This window comes from Polyergus mexicanus, unplaced genomic scaffold (genome assembly GCF_030449975.1).
Source record: "Polyergus mexicanus isolate NDT 795.1 unplaced genomic scaffold, iyPolMexi1.0 SCAF_6, whole genome shotgun sequence".
Lineage (NCBI taxonomy): Eukaryota > Metazoa > Arthropoda > Insecta > Hymenoptera > Formicidae > Polyergus > Polyergus mexicanus.
The window spans coordinates 5990899-6009299 of NW_027223326.1; the positions used below are offsets into that span (position 1 = coordinate 5990899).

At 31.0% G+C, this 18401-nt stretch overlaps 1 protein-coding gene across 11 annotated transcripts in view; it reads right to left on the minus strand.

Moving 5' to 3' along the window:
* The window catches only part of LOC138934376 (putative fatty acyl-CoA reductase CG5065), a 54940-nt gene extending 41661 nt beyond the window's left edge, over positions 1-13279 (minus strand). For 4 of the 11 annotated variants that reach the window (XM_070298049.1, XM_070298048.1, XM_070298045.1 and 1 more), the window contains exon 1: positions 12749-12865. Coding sequence is in view for 4 of the 11 variants with exons in the window: in XM_070298045.1 (XP_070154146.1) it covers positions 12749-12759 (11 nt within the window). In the remaining 7 variants the exon portion in view is untranslated. Of the gene's footprint in view, positions 1-12748 lie in introns of all 11 variants that reach the window. The other 7 variants (XM_070298050.1, XM_070298041.1, XM_070298040.1 and 4 more) reach the window with 7 other exon arrangements.
* Positions 13280-18401: the final 5122 nt, after the last annotated feature.

Below are 18401 nucleotides of genomic sequence, written 5' to 3' on the forward strand. Positions count from 1 at the left end.
GACATAACCTGACAGCAAATTGACGGCAAAAACCGAGCAAAGCTTGACATGATTTGACGTCAAATTGATGGCAAAAATCGAGCAAGATCTGCGCAAGACAATCTGATAGCAGATTGTCAGCAAAAACCGTACAAATTCTGCAGCTTTTGGCCATTCATATAAACGTATATATTTAAATAGATTTAAAGCCTTAACCCTAAGTAACAAAATGATGATAAGTTTTGGTCATAAAATGACCATTAGATAATTAGACATTATATAAAATCATATATTAATATGTTAAAACATATAGGTAAATTCAAATAACTTAATTTATAAAATTAAAGATCTTTTTGGACAGAAATTGTTTGAATAAGTGAAAATCGAACAATTTCTGTCCGATTTGCAAAAAATCAATTCAATATCTGAATTTCCTGTATAAGAATTGTGTCAAAAATTGAACTGATAGAAATATATATATTATAATATTATTAGCATTTTGTAGGCTTTATATACACTCATGACAAGAATTTGAATACGGGTATAGATAATGAATAACGCGCCGCATAGCGATAAGCGACTGAACTATTTTATAATACTCTGTAATAAGCTGCAGATTTTGTTCGGTTTTTGCTGCCAATTTGCCATCAGATTGCGCACTCTAGATCCTGCTCAGTTTTTGCCGACAATTTGATGTCAGTCATGTCAGCAAGCTTTGCTCGGTTTCTGCCGCCAATTTGCTGTGTAGTTATGTTAGCAAGCTTTGCTTGATTCTTGCCGGCAATCTGCCAGCTTAATCGGTAATAACAACTCTTGTACCAAATTTGTAGCCTTTTTGCTGACAATAATTTGTAGCAAGCACTTGGCAATATCTGTTAGAACAGACCTGGCTGACTGGGAAGGTTCAGACTCTCACGTACATATGCTCGCACGCACACACGCAAAGCGATTTTGTCCCTCAAAGCGTGTTTGCAGCGCTCATGTACGATTATTCGCTTGAGTGTGCATGTACGCCTCGAGAGACAACGTATATGTTCGTGCATACGTATATGATATGTATCAAACGACGCAGTACGCAGTAGCATCGCGACGTCAAGATATAATAATGTTAAGGTTATACTAGAATCTGTTGCAGAAAATATATTTGGTGCTATCGAGTAAGTAGATTGAAATTGCGTATATATATATATATCTGCTTATATATGTTTATTTATAGTTTTATAAGTATATTTCTTGATTATATCTGAATATTATCTAAATTATAGCACTTATTTACAGGATAAAGTAAAATCAATCCTTTTGAGAAGACCGGTATACTTTTAGCTGAGATTTCTTCAGCTGAAATTGCATACGGTCTTATACCGTATGCAATCCCAGCTGAAGAACTTTGCTAAACAGCGCAACGTATTGGATTATAGAGATTTAGTAGTAACAGACAGTAAGTACAATTAATTAATAAGTAAATACTATGTACGAATACTTTGGTTTGCTTTGCATACGTATAACTAAAATTATAGTAGCATGTTGTGCAATGCGAGATATTTATAAGTTTTCCTTTTTTTTATAAAATGATGTAATATAGTTATATGTATGCAAAGAAAACCAAAGTATTCATACATAGTATTTACTTATTATTCTTAAAGTGGATCTTACTGCAACAAAATGATATTTGCTTTATCAGTATACATACATAATATGTATACTTTGATTTTCTTTGCATACGTACAACTATAACATTATTTTATAAAAATAAAGGAAAACTTATAAATATCTCGCATTGCACAATATGCTATTATAATATTAGTTATATGTATGCGAAGAAAACCAAAGTATTCATACATAGTATTTACTTATTATTCTTAAAGTGGATCTTACTGCAACAAAATGTTATTCACTTTGTCAGTATACATACATAATATGTATACTTTGATTTTCTTGGCATATGTATAACTATATTACATTATTTTGTAAAAAGAAGGAAAACTTATAAATATCTCGCATTGCACAACATGCTACTATAATATTAGTTATATATATGCAAAGAAAATCAAAATATTCATATATAGTATTTACTTATTATTCTTAAAGTGGATCTTACTGCAACAAAATGTTATTCTCTTGACAATGTACATACAAAATATGTATACTTTGAGTTTCTTTGCATACATATAACTATATTACATTATTTTATAAAAAAAAAAGGAAAACTTATAAATATCTCGCATTGCACAACATGCTATAATATTAGTTATACGTATGCAAAGAAAATTAAAGTACTCATATATAGTATTTACTTATTGAAATTAATCATAAGCTTTACCAGATAGACCTGGAACGAAAAGAATTAAAATTAAAATGACATACAAATACTCGGCGTGCCCAATCTGAAATAAAAATTTCCAAAGGATTATCAGAAATCATTCACAATATATTAATAAAAATATATAAATATATACAATATATTAATAAATACAATATATTAATAAAAATATAAGACTTATAATGCGATATGGGCACGCCAAGTTTCTGTAGGTCACTTTATTTTCACTTTTCGTTCCAGGTCTATCTAATAAAGCTTATGATTAATTTCAAAATAAGTCAATCAGTTTGGCACGGGGCACTTTTAAATTCGAAATTGATGATCGATGTGATCGACATGATTGCAGTAAGGTTAAGTAGTTTCATAATGTACTATTTGTAATAAAATCCACAATATAATTGCTATTTTATATTATATATTACATATTATTTTATATATTATATATTATTTTATATATTATATATTATTTTATATATAATATATATTTGGGGGGGAGGCATAATAGCGTAATTTTATAAAAACAAAATGCATTTTAATTTTCTCGAGAGAATCTATAATATTTCTATAAATGCAAGGCTGATTTTATCAAACAAATACTATTTCAAATTACAAATTTTCACAAACTGAACTGCTTCTATGTACTCTTGACTAAGTTAACTTGATTTCATATTTAATTTTGATTTTTGATTTTTTAAAGGTTTTTATTTTTTAGAGGAAAATCATTTATTAGTTTCTTATTTTGTATGAAAATTATTTTTCAAGCAAAAATTGTTTTAAATATTATTTTTTAGGGATAGATATTAAACTTTTTTTGCGTACAAGTAAAGATTGTTTTCAGAATAATAATGGCTATTATGCCAACTTATTCCACTATTATTTTCAAATGTAGCCTCATCACTAAACATTACTCGATGAAAAAATATGGGATTACAATGAATTTGATCTAAAGTCCATCTGCAAAATCTCACACGAGAAATTTTATCATTATCTGAAAATTGTTGATAAATTGAAATATGGTATGGATGATAATGGTTAGCGCGTAAAATTCTTTTCACTGTGGTAGGAGACACATTTAATTCACGGTTGATTTGTCGTTGTCTGATATGAGGATTCATAATTACCATTCCTAATATCGTTACATTAATAACATCATCATTATCTCGTGGTTTTTGGGAACATTATCGTGTCATATCTCCAGTGCGGGCTTTACGTAATAATTGCAAAATTGTTTTGTGATCAGGGTCTCCTCTATCCGGATATCGATCTCGATATTGACGAGCTGCTTCTCTAGCATTGTTACCAGAAATGCCGTAAATACTAATCATGTCTACGATTTCTGATGGCGAATAATCTTCCATCTTTTAATAATAATAAGTTAACCAAACTAAATACATAACAATTAAATATGAACTAAATGTTCATAAAAGAAAATGAATTGAAATAAGGTTTTATCATCAGAATCAAGCAAATTTTGTACGAAAGGTCATCTTTCAGATATCACCTACATAAATGTCTAGCGATTTTAAATCAGGCGATTTGGGAAGTTACAATCTAAGGAAATAATATCAAAGATTACATACAACGTATTGATCTTCCGTACAAAATTTGTGATTTATGAACGAGACGTTTATGTAGGTAATATCTGTAATATCTGAAAAGTGACCTTTCGTACAAAATTTGCTTGATTCTGATGATAAAACCTTATTTCAGTTCATTTTCTTTTATGAACATTTAGTTCATATTTAATTAATTTGCTTAACTTATTATTATTAAGAGATGGCAGATTATATTCGCCATCAGAAATCGTAGACATGATTAGTATTTACGGCGGTGCTGGTAACAATGCTAGAGAAGCAGCTCATCAATATCGAGACTGATATCCGGATAGAAGAGACCCTGATCACAAAACGATTTTGCAATTATTATGTAGAGTCCGCACCGGAGATATGACACGGAAACGTTCCAAAAAACCACGAGATAATGATGATGTTATTAATATAACGATATAAGGAATGGTAATTATGAATCTTCATATCAGCTAACGACAAATCAGTCGTGAATTAAATGTGTCTCCTGTCACAGTGAATAGAATTTTACACGCTAACTATTATCACCCTTATCATATTTCAATTCATCAACAACTTTCAGATAATGATAAGGTTTCTCGTGTGAAATTTTGCAGGTGGGCTTTAGATCAAATTCATCGTAACCCCACATTTTTTCATCAAGTAATGTTTAGTGATGAGGCTACATTTGAAAATAATGGTGGAATAAATCGGCATAATAGCCATTATTATTCTGAAAACAACCCTTATTGGACTCGACATGTAGACAATCAGCACCGATGGAAAGTTAACGTATGGTATGGTATTTTGGATAGTCACATTATAGGACCTTATTTTTTTTATGGCAATGTTACAGCCAGAATATATTTAAATATGTTGCAAAATGAATTGCCAGAAATATTAGAGGCAGTAAATCTCGATACGGTCCAACGTATGTGGTTACAACAGGATGACGCTCCACCACATTTTGCGCGCATTGTAATATATGTTTCGAATGCAACACATAAACCGCGTTGGATTGGACGAAATGGTTATGTAGCTTGGCCATCCAGATCGCCTGATTTAACATCACCAGACTTTTTTTTGAGAGGATATCTAAAAAGTGTCGTATATCAAATAATACTCACTACACCAGAAGATATGAAACAGGTCATAACACAAGCATGCAGAAATATACCAGAAATCATGTTAAGGAAAACCATTGAAGAGAACCATTAAGGAAAACCATTGCGTTCGAAAGGAGATTACATTTATCGATCAGAATGGTAGTATTTTTGAACAATTTTTATAAAAATACACACACACTCACATACATACATACGCACGCGCGCACACACACACACACACACACACATACACGCGAGATGTAAATCCGACCGGGCAACTTCCATGTGGTATATCTTAGGTAACGCCAATGCCGGCAATATTATGAGTTTCAAACCTTATAACTCGAAAAGTACTTGATGAAAAAATGTTTAATTGTAGTATTTCGGAAAGCCCTCGAAGTAAGCTACCAGAATATGCAAAAAAACATAGGGTGTTCCATTTAAGAAATTCAAAATGACCTTTACGTGACTTTCATATAACTTTTCAAGGTCAAACTAATGGCACCTTATGTAACCCTAGAAACTATTGTATATAACTTTTGTTTAAAACATTTCGTCGAATTTTCCTTATTTTCCGAAATATTTGCCTGGGGAAATTAAAATGAAACCCCTTGAATATACGGGGTGTAACAGAGCGCCCATATCAGCAGTTTTCTGAGGAAACAACGCATTTTCGTGAAAAATGTTTCATGCAGAAGTTGTAGAGCTTTAAGTGGTGCATTATATAATACTATTAGTATGACCTTGTATAGCACCGTCAAGGTCATATAAAAATCACTTTGAATTTTTTAAATGATATCCCCTATTTTTCACTACATATTCTTGTAGCTTACCTCGAGAGCTTTCCAAAACACCATAATAAAATATTTTTTTATTAAGTACTTTTTGAGTTATTTTATATTTTAATCTGACATATCTTGATATAAAAAATTAAATATCTCGTAAAATATTTAGTTTTCGATAATCTTACCGCAATACTTTTATGTACAGAATAATGAGACAAATCAATTAGTATAAAAAATAATTGTTTTTAAGAAAATTATTTACAATGTATTTTTTAAAACAATTATTTGTTTCTTTTCATGCACTAACTGATTTGTCTCATTATTACAAGGACATAATCTTGAGTAACATTTCCTTATAATTTAATCGGCAGTCATTATTTATTAAAAAGTTATTAACAAATAAAGTTTGAGAAATAAAACGTAATTTTTACATGAGTTCGAAAAGCGAGATCCATCCGCATTAAGACGTTGTATAACTCTAATCAAATCTTCAGAAATAGGTTTGGATTAGGTTATATCTTCCGGAAGTGGAGCCCCCTCGTAGGAGGGAGGAGGGGGCACATAAATCTCATGCTCGAGAAAGCTTACATTATCGCATTTAATATTCGTTCTTATTGTACAATTTAATTGTTAACAACTTTTTAATAAATAATAAGCAACAGCTAAAACTTCTTGGATGTTACTCAGGGTCAAGATCAAAATCATTGGGGATGAATTCCCTAAAATATGCATATTTACTAAATATTATTATTTTTCTGTATTGGAAACTTAATTTATTAAAAATAGAATTCCAAAAATTCACGGATGTTGGCATAAGTCGCGCGTTCGCTAATTAAATCTTGATAGATAGCCCATTGGCTATTGCGATGATTAATCTATTGATGTTTTCTCTCGGCCTCTCGGTTTCTTCATTCGTACCGATCCTTTTTTTGATCGCATGTTTCTTTTTAAGATCTAATTGCGCGCTTCATTAACGAGAACGCATTCGAATAATTTATAAAATGACGATGATGATTGAATGATAATTGCATAATAAACAATTATTATGACAATTAATATGATGATTTCATGCATGTGTAAAAAAATAGAACATAGAGAAAGAGAGAAAGCGGAACGAAGCAGCGTGAATCGACTATACGAGAGCTTAAAGTGTATAAGATGAAATATAATATTACTGATAGTGTCCACATTAATATGAATTAAAATTTAACTGATTTTTAGAATATAAAAATTCTGTGTGTGTATTTTATATTATTTTAACAAAACTTAATAAAAGTTATAAACAAATGTAATTATTATTAAAGTAAATAAATAAAAATTATTATAAAATATAAAAAATAAAAAAAATGAAAATAAATCTAAAATATTAATTAAACAATAAATTAAAAACTTGAAAATGTTTTTTTCCAGGTCATGTCCATTTTTGTTAAGAAAATAGATAGAAGGTATCTACATAAACGATCGATTACAGGCGAAATTTGAACTATAGATTTCTTTAAAATCCATTTTAAATAATGTAGTGTTAAAATTAAATAGCAAAAATAAAATATTGAATATATTATTAATTTATATAATATAATTATCAATGCTAACAATAAATTCATTTTTTGGTGCCTAATATTATCAATAATATTACGGACATTAATCGCGAAGTATAAACGTAACATTGGCATTTAGCAAACAGCTAACATAATCTATTTATTTATTTTTTGTTCATTTATGCAATAAACTGAACAAACTGTGATTCTAGTACATATCAAAATCAATGTAAGTACAATAATTATCATATTATTACTTTAACATATATACAATTTAGATACATGTACAGGGTGTCTCAGAATTCGCGGACACGAAATGCACAGCGTTATTATCCATGCCAAAAGAAACAACCTTTTTCTTTAGCAATAGCGTCTGAACAATACTTTTTAAATGAGAGCAACTTTAAGCTAACGAATGAGTGCTCTAGATTACGCATGAATCAGGGCGACGCGAGCATGCCGTGCGTGAGCGTGTACACTATTTTACTATTTCGTTAAAGATTTTATGACACATACTATGTCTAATATTTAAATATCGCTATTTTGTGAATATAACGTACTTAATAAGAGAACATTTTCTAAATGATATAGTAAAATAAGTAAATAGAATAGATAAAACATGAATAATTTTGAGCCAAAATTATTGTTCCAACATTCTGTAAATGTCTGTGGCCCTGGAAAGGGCCATGAACATAATCTACTTATTTTTCTTTCAGTCGTTGCTTCCGTGATATCAACTAGAAAATGTTCTCTTAATAACTAAGTTATATTCAAAATAGTGACATTTAGATATCATGCATAATAATTCTTATAATTTATAATTTATAATTTTTATAAAATCTTTAGCAAAATAGTAAAATAGTGTACATACATGTTCACACGCCACACGCTCCATGCGCGCGCCGCTTCTGATTCATGCGTAACCTAGAGCGCTCATACGTTAGTTTAAAGTTGCTCTCATTTAAGAAATAGTATTCAAATGCAATTTTGACACAAAAAAAGTTGCTTTTTTTGGCATGGACAATAGTGCATTCCGTATCCGCGAATTCTGGAACACCCTGTATATCTATATATTTAATATTTGTTATTTCTGTATTTATTATACAAATTTTAATTTATGTAAATTCTATTAATAATCATTAATAATAATTATTTTATATATAATTAATTATTTTTTAATTATTATATTTATAATATATTTTATAATTATTTTATTTATTTTAATTCTATAACTATTATATTTGATTTATCATTGATAAACCTGCATAAAAGGGGATCCCCCTCGAATAACCTTGACATATGTTGTCAAGGTCATCATTCTAAGTAATCTTCAAAAGGTCATGGCCGTCGCTCGTAGTTTATTAAAAAGTTATTAATGAAGAAACTTCAATGAATAAAACATAATTTTACGACACCATATACGTTTTAGAAGGGTTAAGGTTAGATATAGAGTGAATTTGCTTTCATCTTGGAAAGTACATGCATAGACCCTGTGGGTTCCGCCCCCTCCCCCCGCTACGGGGGGCTGTACTTTTGGAAGATATAACCTAATCCAAACCAAATTCTAGTTTTAAATTAAAAATAGGTTTGGGTTAGGTTATATCTTTCGGAAGTGGAGCCCCCCGTAGAGAGGGGGGAGAAGGCGGAACCCACTGCATTGGCGCATATACTTTACAACGCGAAGTGAGGTCCCACATGGGTTTACAACTTTTCACGCGACCGTGTATAAATACGAAAAATACTGAAAATGATTCTTGTAATAACATTTTTGTTTATATACAAGGTGGCCCCGAACGTTTCAGCTAGACTTTGAGATCTTATAGGAAATTTAATTCTGAACAAAAAATTTCATATATAAAAAAAGGGTCAAAAAATGCTTCCTTAAAAAGTTATCGCTCAAAAACCTCTCATGGAAAGGAAGAGCAAAAGGTGAAAAGAAAATAAAACTTAATAAATTTCTTGAAAAAACGATAAAAATAAAAAATAAAAATCTTTCTTTTATGAAACTAAAATAAATTTTTTTTAACTAAAATAGCACGTAATGATAGAAAATGAATAAAAATGTGAAAAAACTAACTGTTCTCAAAATGTCCCCCCTAGCTCCAATATACTTTCGGCATCGAGTAATGACCGATCTGGTCGCTTTACGGATTTCCTCCTGATTCAACTTTAATCGAGCTAACAATAAGTAACAAAAGCACTTTTGGAATCTTTGAAACTAGTTGTATCAAAATCTATGGAACGTACAATAATCATTTTGATCTCATTTAAAAGATAATTTAATTTTCTACAACTTTTATTTCGGTACTTTTTGTTAAAAGACGCATATTTTTCATGATATTTGGAAAAATATGTAAAATAATCACGATTTCAGAGGTTTTTGAGTGATAACTTCTTCAGAAAGCATTTTTCGATCCATGTTTACAGGAAATTTTTTGTTCAAAATTAAATTTCCTATAATATCTCAAGTCTGACTGGAACGTTCGGGGCCACCTTGTATAAAGCGCTCACTTGTAAAGAAAAAGTAAACGGTATTGTTATGGCTGTTTATATGCTTGCGATTCTATCTATTGTATATAGTGTCAAAAATATAAATTGTACCTATAACACTTATTTTGTTAGTAACTTTTTAATAAACTACGAGCGACGGCTATGACCTTTTGAAGATCACTTAGGATGATGACCTTGACGACATATGTCAAAGTCAAGATCATACGAGGAAGGTCCCCTTTTATGCAGGTTTACCCCTTATTTTTGTTAATTACATTTTATTAATTTATTGGAAATTTTATGTAAACTCATTTTCGTATTTATTACGTAAATTTTATTTATTATGTATAATTTTTTATTTATTATCATTATTTATTATTATTATCTACTATTATTTATTTTTTTTATAATCCACTATTATTTATAACAAATAATTATATAATTATTTATTAGAATTCTTAACATATAAAATTATATTTATCATATCAATATAAAGAACCCCACACTAATCATATGGAAAATCTGTCCCGGTCAAATCAATTGGTTTTTACATATGTTGTAGCTTATGACCTACTGAACAAAAGATGTAATGGGCACAAAGCTCAATAATGGACAGTTATCGAGTTGTAACCAGTCAAACATGAAAAATTCGGACTGCCGAATAGTCAAATCTCGGAAGGTATTGATTTTTTTGAAAAATGTTTGAAACAAACATAGTAGGGTTTTATAAAATCTGTTAGTTGGTGACATTATTTGTGAATTTTGAATGACCTTGAAAAGCTCCGTGAACAAAAATCTTCCACAAAAATGCCTATTTTTTATTATATTCGTGTAGCTAAATTCGAGACGTTTTCAAAATATTTTTGATGAACCTTTTTTCTACTAAAACTTCTTGAGAACTAATATACACGATTTACCATCTCTGGTTATGAGCGTAGAGTTATGTGTAGAGCGATCGATTCACGATTCCGTAATGCTACAAAACATCAAATATTTATAGCTTACAACATAAGAGTTGCAGATAATATAGATGATGAGAGGGAGGCGATTTTTGGTTATTACTGCACCTGTAAGTCAGGCGCACGGACTGTGGGTACATGTGCACATGTAACCAGCGTATTGTGGTATTTAGGATATGCACGACACCAGCCCAATGTTCGTTATCCCTCTTCATCATTATTGAACACAATATTAGATGCCGCTCAGAGACCACCACAGCAGGATCCAAATAATGAGTAATATACAATAAGATCATTTATTTTATTACCCCACACACACACACACACATACACACACAACAGAGAGGGTTTGGAGTCAAAAAATACTACGGGAGTGACGAACCGTGGGGTCCTTATCTCTGCTGTGACACATAAAGATTTTTGTTCACGGAGTTTTTCAAGGTCATTCAAAATTCACAAATAATGTCACCAACTAACAGATTTTGTAAAACCCTACTATGTTTGTTTCAAACATTTTTTAAAAAAATCAATACCTTCTGAGATTTGACTATTCGGCAGCCCGAATTTTTCATGTTTGACTGGTTACAACTCGATAACTGTCCATTATTGAGCTTTGTGCCTATTACATCTTTTGTTCAGTAGGTCATAAGCTACAACATATGTAAAAACCAATTGATTTGACCGGGACAGATTTTCCATATGATTAGTGCGGGGTTCTTTAGACTAATATGTAATATAAAAAATTGACAATAGTATGGTCATCTGATTGCCAGAATTAGGTACCATATGATGTGAAGGCATGTATATAAGTGCAATTGTGTTTGTCCATTATTATATTAATTGAGCAATAAAAAATTAATCATTTTATATTTGATTTCTTTCTATTTTATTCTTATATTTTGTACTTAGGAGAAATTAAGAAAAAATAGGATACAAAAATATCATTGATCATAGATATTTAAATAATCAAATATATATGTAACAATGAATATCTAATAATATTCCTATAATATATTATTTTAATATGTCAGTAATATGTCTTTTGTTCCACGCCCTTTGTAGCGGAAGTGTTAACGCAACATTGTCGACGTCATTGCACATGGTATATAGAACTTCGAAACCGATCGATCGACTTATATGCTCTAAATATCGATCGACTAACCATACCAGAAGTTATACTTTTCGCGTATACATGTAAGTGTATTAGTATAAATCTTGAATGTGCGGAGATTAGGATTAATCAATTTTAAAACAATGTTCTTACGTTTCTCTCTGATCTACGATAGAGTGATTTGGTTCAAACAACGGAAATAAAAAAGTTTTTTTTTTTTTACAAAAGTCAAAGTCCCTAATTTCTTTCACACACATGTTGGCGGATATAATTTCGTACATACATTTTTTGTCCTTACTTTCCAGCATGAAACATTTCTGTAAAGCGATAGCTTATTTTTATCATAATTGAAACGTATATCTATATATAATCTTGTACGTTAATAAACAATATAAGATAATTTTGTTCTGGCAAATTTTTTATCTCGGCGCTTTATAAGACAGAATACATATTACCATCAAACTTTTCATACGATCTTATCTTATCGTGGTTATGTCTTGCAATAATGCAACAGAATTCTTGTACAGCGAAGCATAAGAAATAAAAAAATTGCATCTTATCATATTATCTTCCAAATAAAAAAAGCGTATAATAGTCTCGAAAAAAATTGAACAGCAATTGAAATACAAAATTAATTTCGGGACATCAGTTTATCGTTACACAGGTATTAATAATCAATTTACTTAAGTATGTGGTTCTAACGATGTAACTTCGAAGATGCGGATATATACATATATATTTCTAATTCGGGTGACAGACAATACACAAAAATACTCTGAGAGTAAATAAATTTCATAAAAAAAACCAATAAAACGAAAGAAGTAGGTATTATCAAAATAACACAATTTAAGATCGGATTAGAACGTGTGATATTATGCGACGTGTGTCGACTCACTGTGTACACATTGACGTGCCCTTACTCCGTTTGGCAGCCTATTCCTCGGTATTCTCTCACTCTCTGTCTCTTTTTAGTTTTGTCTTTCCGTTTGCGTAAGTTCGTCGGCATGAAATTTCTTTTTTTTTTCGACACGTATACGTAAGAATATCACGATTTCTGCACGCGCGCGAATGCGTTTTTACGCATCGATCACTTTTTCGACGAGTCTAATTCTCGGCGCCACTGGTGAATTCTATTTTCCTCATGATGATCACCGAATGAACAACCGGCCGGCCGGAAAGAGAAAAAAAAGGTCGCGCGCGACTCACGAATGTTTCTCGTGAAAATAGACTCACCGGAGAGGAAAGGAAAGAGAAGACGAAAGCTCAAAAATTTCCGAGATTCTTCTGTTCAAGATGCACGTCGCGTCCACGCGTTCGCGATTATCGGGGCGACCTCGATCGACCACCTCGGATTCTCGTGCTCGCTAAGAGAAGCGAACTATCCTAACAAAAGGGGCGAGAAGTACTGGCTTGGCTTCGTTGACGTCGCTAATCGCGCCGACGTAGGATATCGCGCGCCTTGTCTTGCGCGTTGCACACCGCCTATCAGCGATGAACAGATGGCGAGTAATACGCGTGTGCGTTTATCGGGGGGGGGGGGGGTACGGAAATGAACGCATGCGTAGGGGGTTAAAAAGGGGTGGAATTCAGATGGCCCGACCGAGTCGCCGAAAAATCGATCGAGTCACGTTCCGGATTGTTTCACCGTCGTTCGCATAGATTACGTTGCTTCCTTGCTTGTTCCTATACAGCACGGAACGTTGCAGCAACATTGCCGGTAATGTTACTGTAATATTCTGTGCTGTATGAGCATCGACTCATCACGAAATAGTTTTCAAACTTATTTGCAACGATGTTGTTTATCTGCATGTACCTATTGCATAATAGAAAGTTATCACACTGAGAATATTTGGTTCGTAGAAAATTTAATGTTTTATACCGCTATATTAGATTTCTACAAAGCACAAAACATTGCATCGTAGTGATATTACAATGTTGCTGCAATGTTGCAATGTTACTGTAATATATTTTGTGCTGTATAGGTTAAGAGGAAAGGAAAATTATAATAATGTAACTTCAAAATAATAAATATACTAACATATGTAGTAGCAACGATGAAGAAAAGCTGTCAACAGGTAAATTTGAGTACGTCCGGCTAAAAATTTTCCAGAGATGAACGCAAGAAGAGACGGTTGGCAGAGCTGTTTCGGAGAACTTGATGAGTGGAATCCGCTTAACACTTTAGATACGCTGTCGATGGCGTGTATTTAAGCAGAAGCTGTAATTGAATCTGTTGGAACCAGCTGTTGCCTTTAAACTCAATTGTAACTCGAGTCTTCGTTTTATACGCTCGCGGAGTTATTTACCGATAACATCCGCTCGCGCGCGTCCCGTCATGAGAAAACGATTTTATCTCCCGGTTGACACTTTATTTATTTCAAATCTACACAAATTTAAATAGAAAAAACACATTTACATCGACGACACGATAAAAAAGATACCGACAATAAATTTCGATTACTAAAGTTGTTTGGGTGTATATACTTTGACTGTTACATGCAAGAGTAAGAAAGTAAGAATTCTGCCGGATGTACTTAATTCCCACTGCTGCAGCGGAGAAAAGAAGGGAAAAGGGAAAAGAGGAGGGAGAGAACGAAAGACAGAAGAACAGAGAGAAGGAGACACTTTCCTTCATCTGCAACGAAAGTATTATGCAACACAGGCCGGACAAACACGGAAGAACTTTCTTCCGCTGAATTCATGCAATGCGCATACATGCACTTCCATTCTCCTTACCTAGGTCTCGCCGTAAATATAAAATCTCCATTTTATACTTAGCGTATGCGTCGTCACCACCGTAATTTCCGCAACTGAAACACAAACCTTATATATACTTATCTTATACAGGATGTAACAAAGCGCCTGTATCAACAGTTTTTTGAGGAAACAACGCATTTTCGTGAAAAATCTTTCATACAAAAGTTGTAAAGCTCTAAGTGGCGCATTATATAATAATATTAGTATGACCTTGAATAGCACCGTCAAGGTCATATAAAAATCACTTTGAATTTTTTAAATGGAACCCCCTATTTTTCATTACACATTCTTGTATTATAGCTTACCTCGAGAGTTTTTCAAAACATTATAATAAAGTATTTTTTCATTAAGTATTTATTTTATATTTTAATCTGACTTATTTTGGTATAAAAAATAAAATATTTCGTAAAATATTCAATTTTCGATAATCTTACCGTATAGCTCAAACAGTGCTTAATGAAAAAATACTTTATTATAGTGTTTTGAAAAGCTCTCGAGGTAAGCTATAAAAATATGCAATAAAAAATGGAAGTTTCCATTAAAAATTTTGAAGTTACTCTTCGCCCCTTTTAGAAGGGAAGTGGGGCCAATTTTATGTTTACATAATTAGAAAGCCCCTCGAAAATATGAAATTTTTTCCTGAACAATTTTTTGATTTGACGAATATTTTTAAAGTTATTAGCTTGTAACACTTTACGTAGGCCACCCTATATATGACGTCGAAATTATTCCCACTTTTTATCTATTTGTCCCAATTTTAATCATTGAATGGAAAATGGTTTGGTACCATTAATTTATTAATAATATAGTTAGTTTAATGATATAGCTAGTTTATGATATGACAATATTTCATATTATCATCTTTAATTGTATTATACTATATAATTTTTCGCGCGTATGTAACTTGTGATTATACAAATTTTTTTTATCAAGAAATAATAAATTATTAATTTTCATAATTGGTGAGCTAATTTTATCGAGAGATTATTTTCTCTATGATATTATTTTTTCTCGAGTTTTTCTTAGAGAATATTCATCATCTTTCGAGATCTGCTGGATAATTTATTTTCTCAATTTTCCAAAATCATCAGCCATTGATAAAGGTTATTTGAAAACAATTGCAACCTGTATTTTATTTAACTTTATCCTATTATATCGTCAATTTAACTTGACGGACAAAAACTTAAAGAAAACACGCATGTAAAAAAACAAAGAAAAGATGTACATTTTTCTAAGATAACTTATTTTAGGATAACTCATGGATAGATAATTTTGGTGACTTTTGAACATTGTACTCGAAAAATATGTTCTATTGTGTGTGTGTGATTTTATCTTCAAAATTAAATTTATTAAATCCTAATCAACTTTTTTTTATGAAATAACGCCAATTATTCTAACACGATCTGCGCAGAATAGTTTTAGAAGACGTTTAAACAAATTATTTTGAGGAAAATTTTTAGAGCTTAATAAAATTTATACTCTTAAAAGAAATCTTTAAAAAACGCGTAAAGATGAATTCTCTTGTTTTCTCTCGTCTCATCATAATGCTAATTTTTTGTGGTTTTTTTATCTTCTGACGCAGAGATCATCTAGTTTAATATTTCACAAACGCTAAGAGAATTAAATAGCAATATAAATAAATTTATGCCATATATTATTTAACAAATCTCAAATAAAAATTCCTAGAATTAAAAAAAGGAAGTGTTTATCAATGCTTACAAATATAATTATAGAGAATGGGGCATGAATTGGAATCACTTCGATAACTATTAAATATTAATTTTAGAGAAGAGTTTTTCAGGCAGATGTTGCATAGTTTGAATGAGGCTATATATTGCATAATCCAAAACTTTTTTATTATTTGTAATTGTCAAAATTTAAAAATCATCTTCGGTTTTTTAAATGAGAATCAAATTATTTCTATAAAAAAAGTTAATAGATAATATTAATATAAATTTAATCGTAATAAATAATATGATCTTTAAATGACCTTTTTCTGATTTATCATATGATTACACAACGCGTCAATTGTTTACTATTATTATACGAAGTATTCAAATAAAAAAGATCATTCATATAAAGAATATTTATTCACATAAAGGAAGATGTAATCCTAATCGCCGTTTTAGCTGATATATTTCATAATCAACACGTCTCTGATAAATTACAAATAAATTTTGAAAAAAGAATTCAGAAATATATTAAAGTTGAAGCACGACATTTTGAATATCTATAAAATAAAACTGAATTAAATCACTCACATCGTTATTAACCCTCTTCGAAATGTCAAAATATGCGATCTAATGATGATTGCATGAAATAAGCAAGCAAGATTTATTTTAAGATAGACCTTTACATATTTTAAAAAAGAGAGAGATTAAAATTTTTATTTATTTATTCATTTATTTTCCTAAGATATTGAGATTTTTTCCAATACACACACTGCATTCATTGTACATATATTATATACATTTTCTTACTATTCTTCAAGAACAAAAAAAATATCGACAATTTTGATAACTATGGCATAAATAATTAGGCAATGATGCAGGAAAGATGCAAAAAAACCATGAATAAAAAATTTTCAGATTGGGAAAATTTAAGCATTATGGAAGTATACAGAGTGTCCTAAACTATCGTACTTCCTCTTAATAGCAGATTCCTTAGAACATTTCAAGGTAAATATGCATAAAAAGTTATACCTTACCAATTTTATCGCCCTTTAAATATGTTGTAGCAGAGGTTCTTCTGAGTAATTCGCCGCAAGAGAAAAGTGGGAGAAAGCATTTGTTTAGAAGATATGACAATAGTTTGTATATGCTGTAATAATCTATTATTTTTTTATTAAAAAAGGCTTACGACTTTAACATGTGGGCAAGACCCCTCCCCCTGAACCCCTACAACAACAAAATTCCACCCTAAGCTACAATTTGGGTTATATAACGTAATTCAAACCAAATTTTAATTTTAAATCAGAAATAGGTTTGGGTTAGGTTATATCTTCCGGAAGCGGAGTCCCCCATAGGGGGGGGGGGGGAGCGGAACCCACTGTATCCACATATACTTTACAAACGAGGTCCACTTTACAATTGTTGTGTGGATGGGAAAGTGTATGCGTGAATGCAGTGGGTTCCCCACCCCTTCTACGGGGGGGCTCCACTTCCGGAAGATATAATCTAACCCAAACCTATTTCTGATTTAAAACTAAAATTTGGTTTGGATTACGTTATATAACCCATCTATGACCCTGTACATATCTTGTAAAGGTAAACAAAAACATTTTCTACGTCTTCTACAAGAAATAAAATGTACACAAATATATCACTGTTCCTAATTTTATTTTATAATACTTTAAAGAAAGCATTAGAATTGTGAAATTTCAATTTATTACAATTTATTCAATTTATTATATCTTCTAAACAAATGCTTTCCCCTATTTTTTTTTTGTAGGGTATTACTCAGAAGAACGTCCCCTACAACATATTTAAGCGTTGATAAAATCGGTGAGATGTAACCTTTTATGCATATTTACCCATTTCAAAATGAAAATCCTAATACAAAAATGTCGAGGCTATAATAATTTTTAAACGGGAAGCGGTTATATTTTACGATTGAGAGCTGAGATTTCACGCGCTCAAGCGAGATAGTAGACACTTTTATGGTAACATTGATCGATTTGACAGCTGAAGTTGAAACATATTGCGAATTTTTACTTGAATCATTTTTGAGATGCTTTTAGTTTTAACATCCATTATTATCGTAAAAAGAATGTATTAATGCAATGCGTAGAG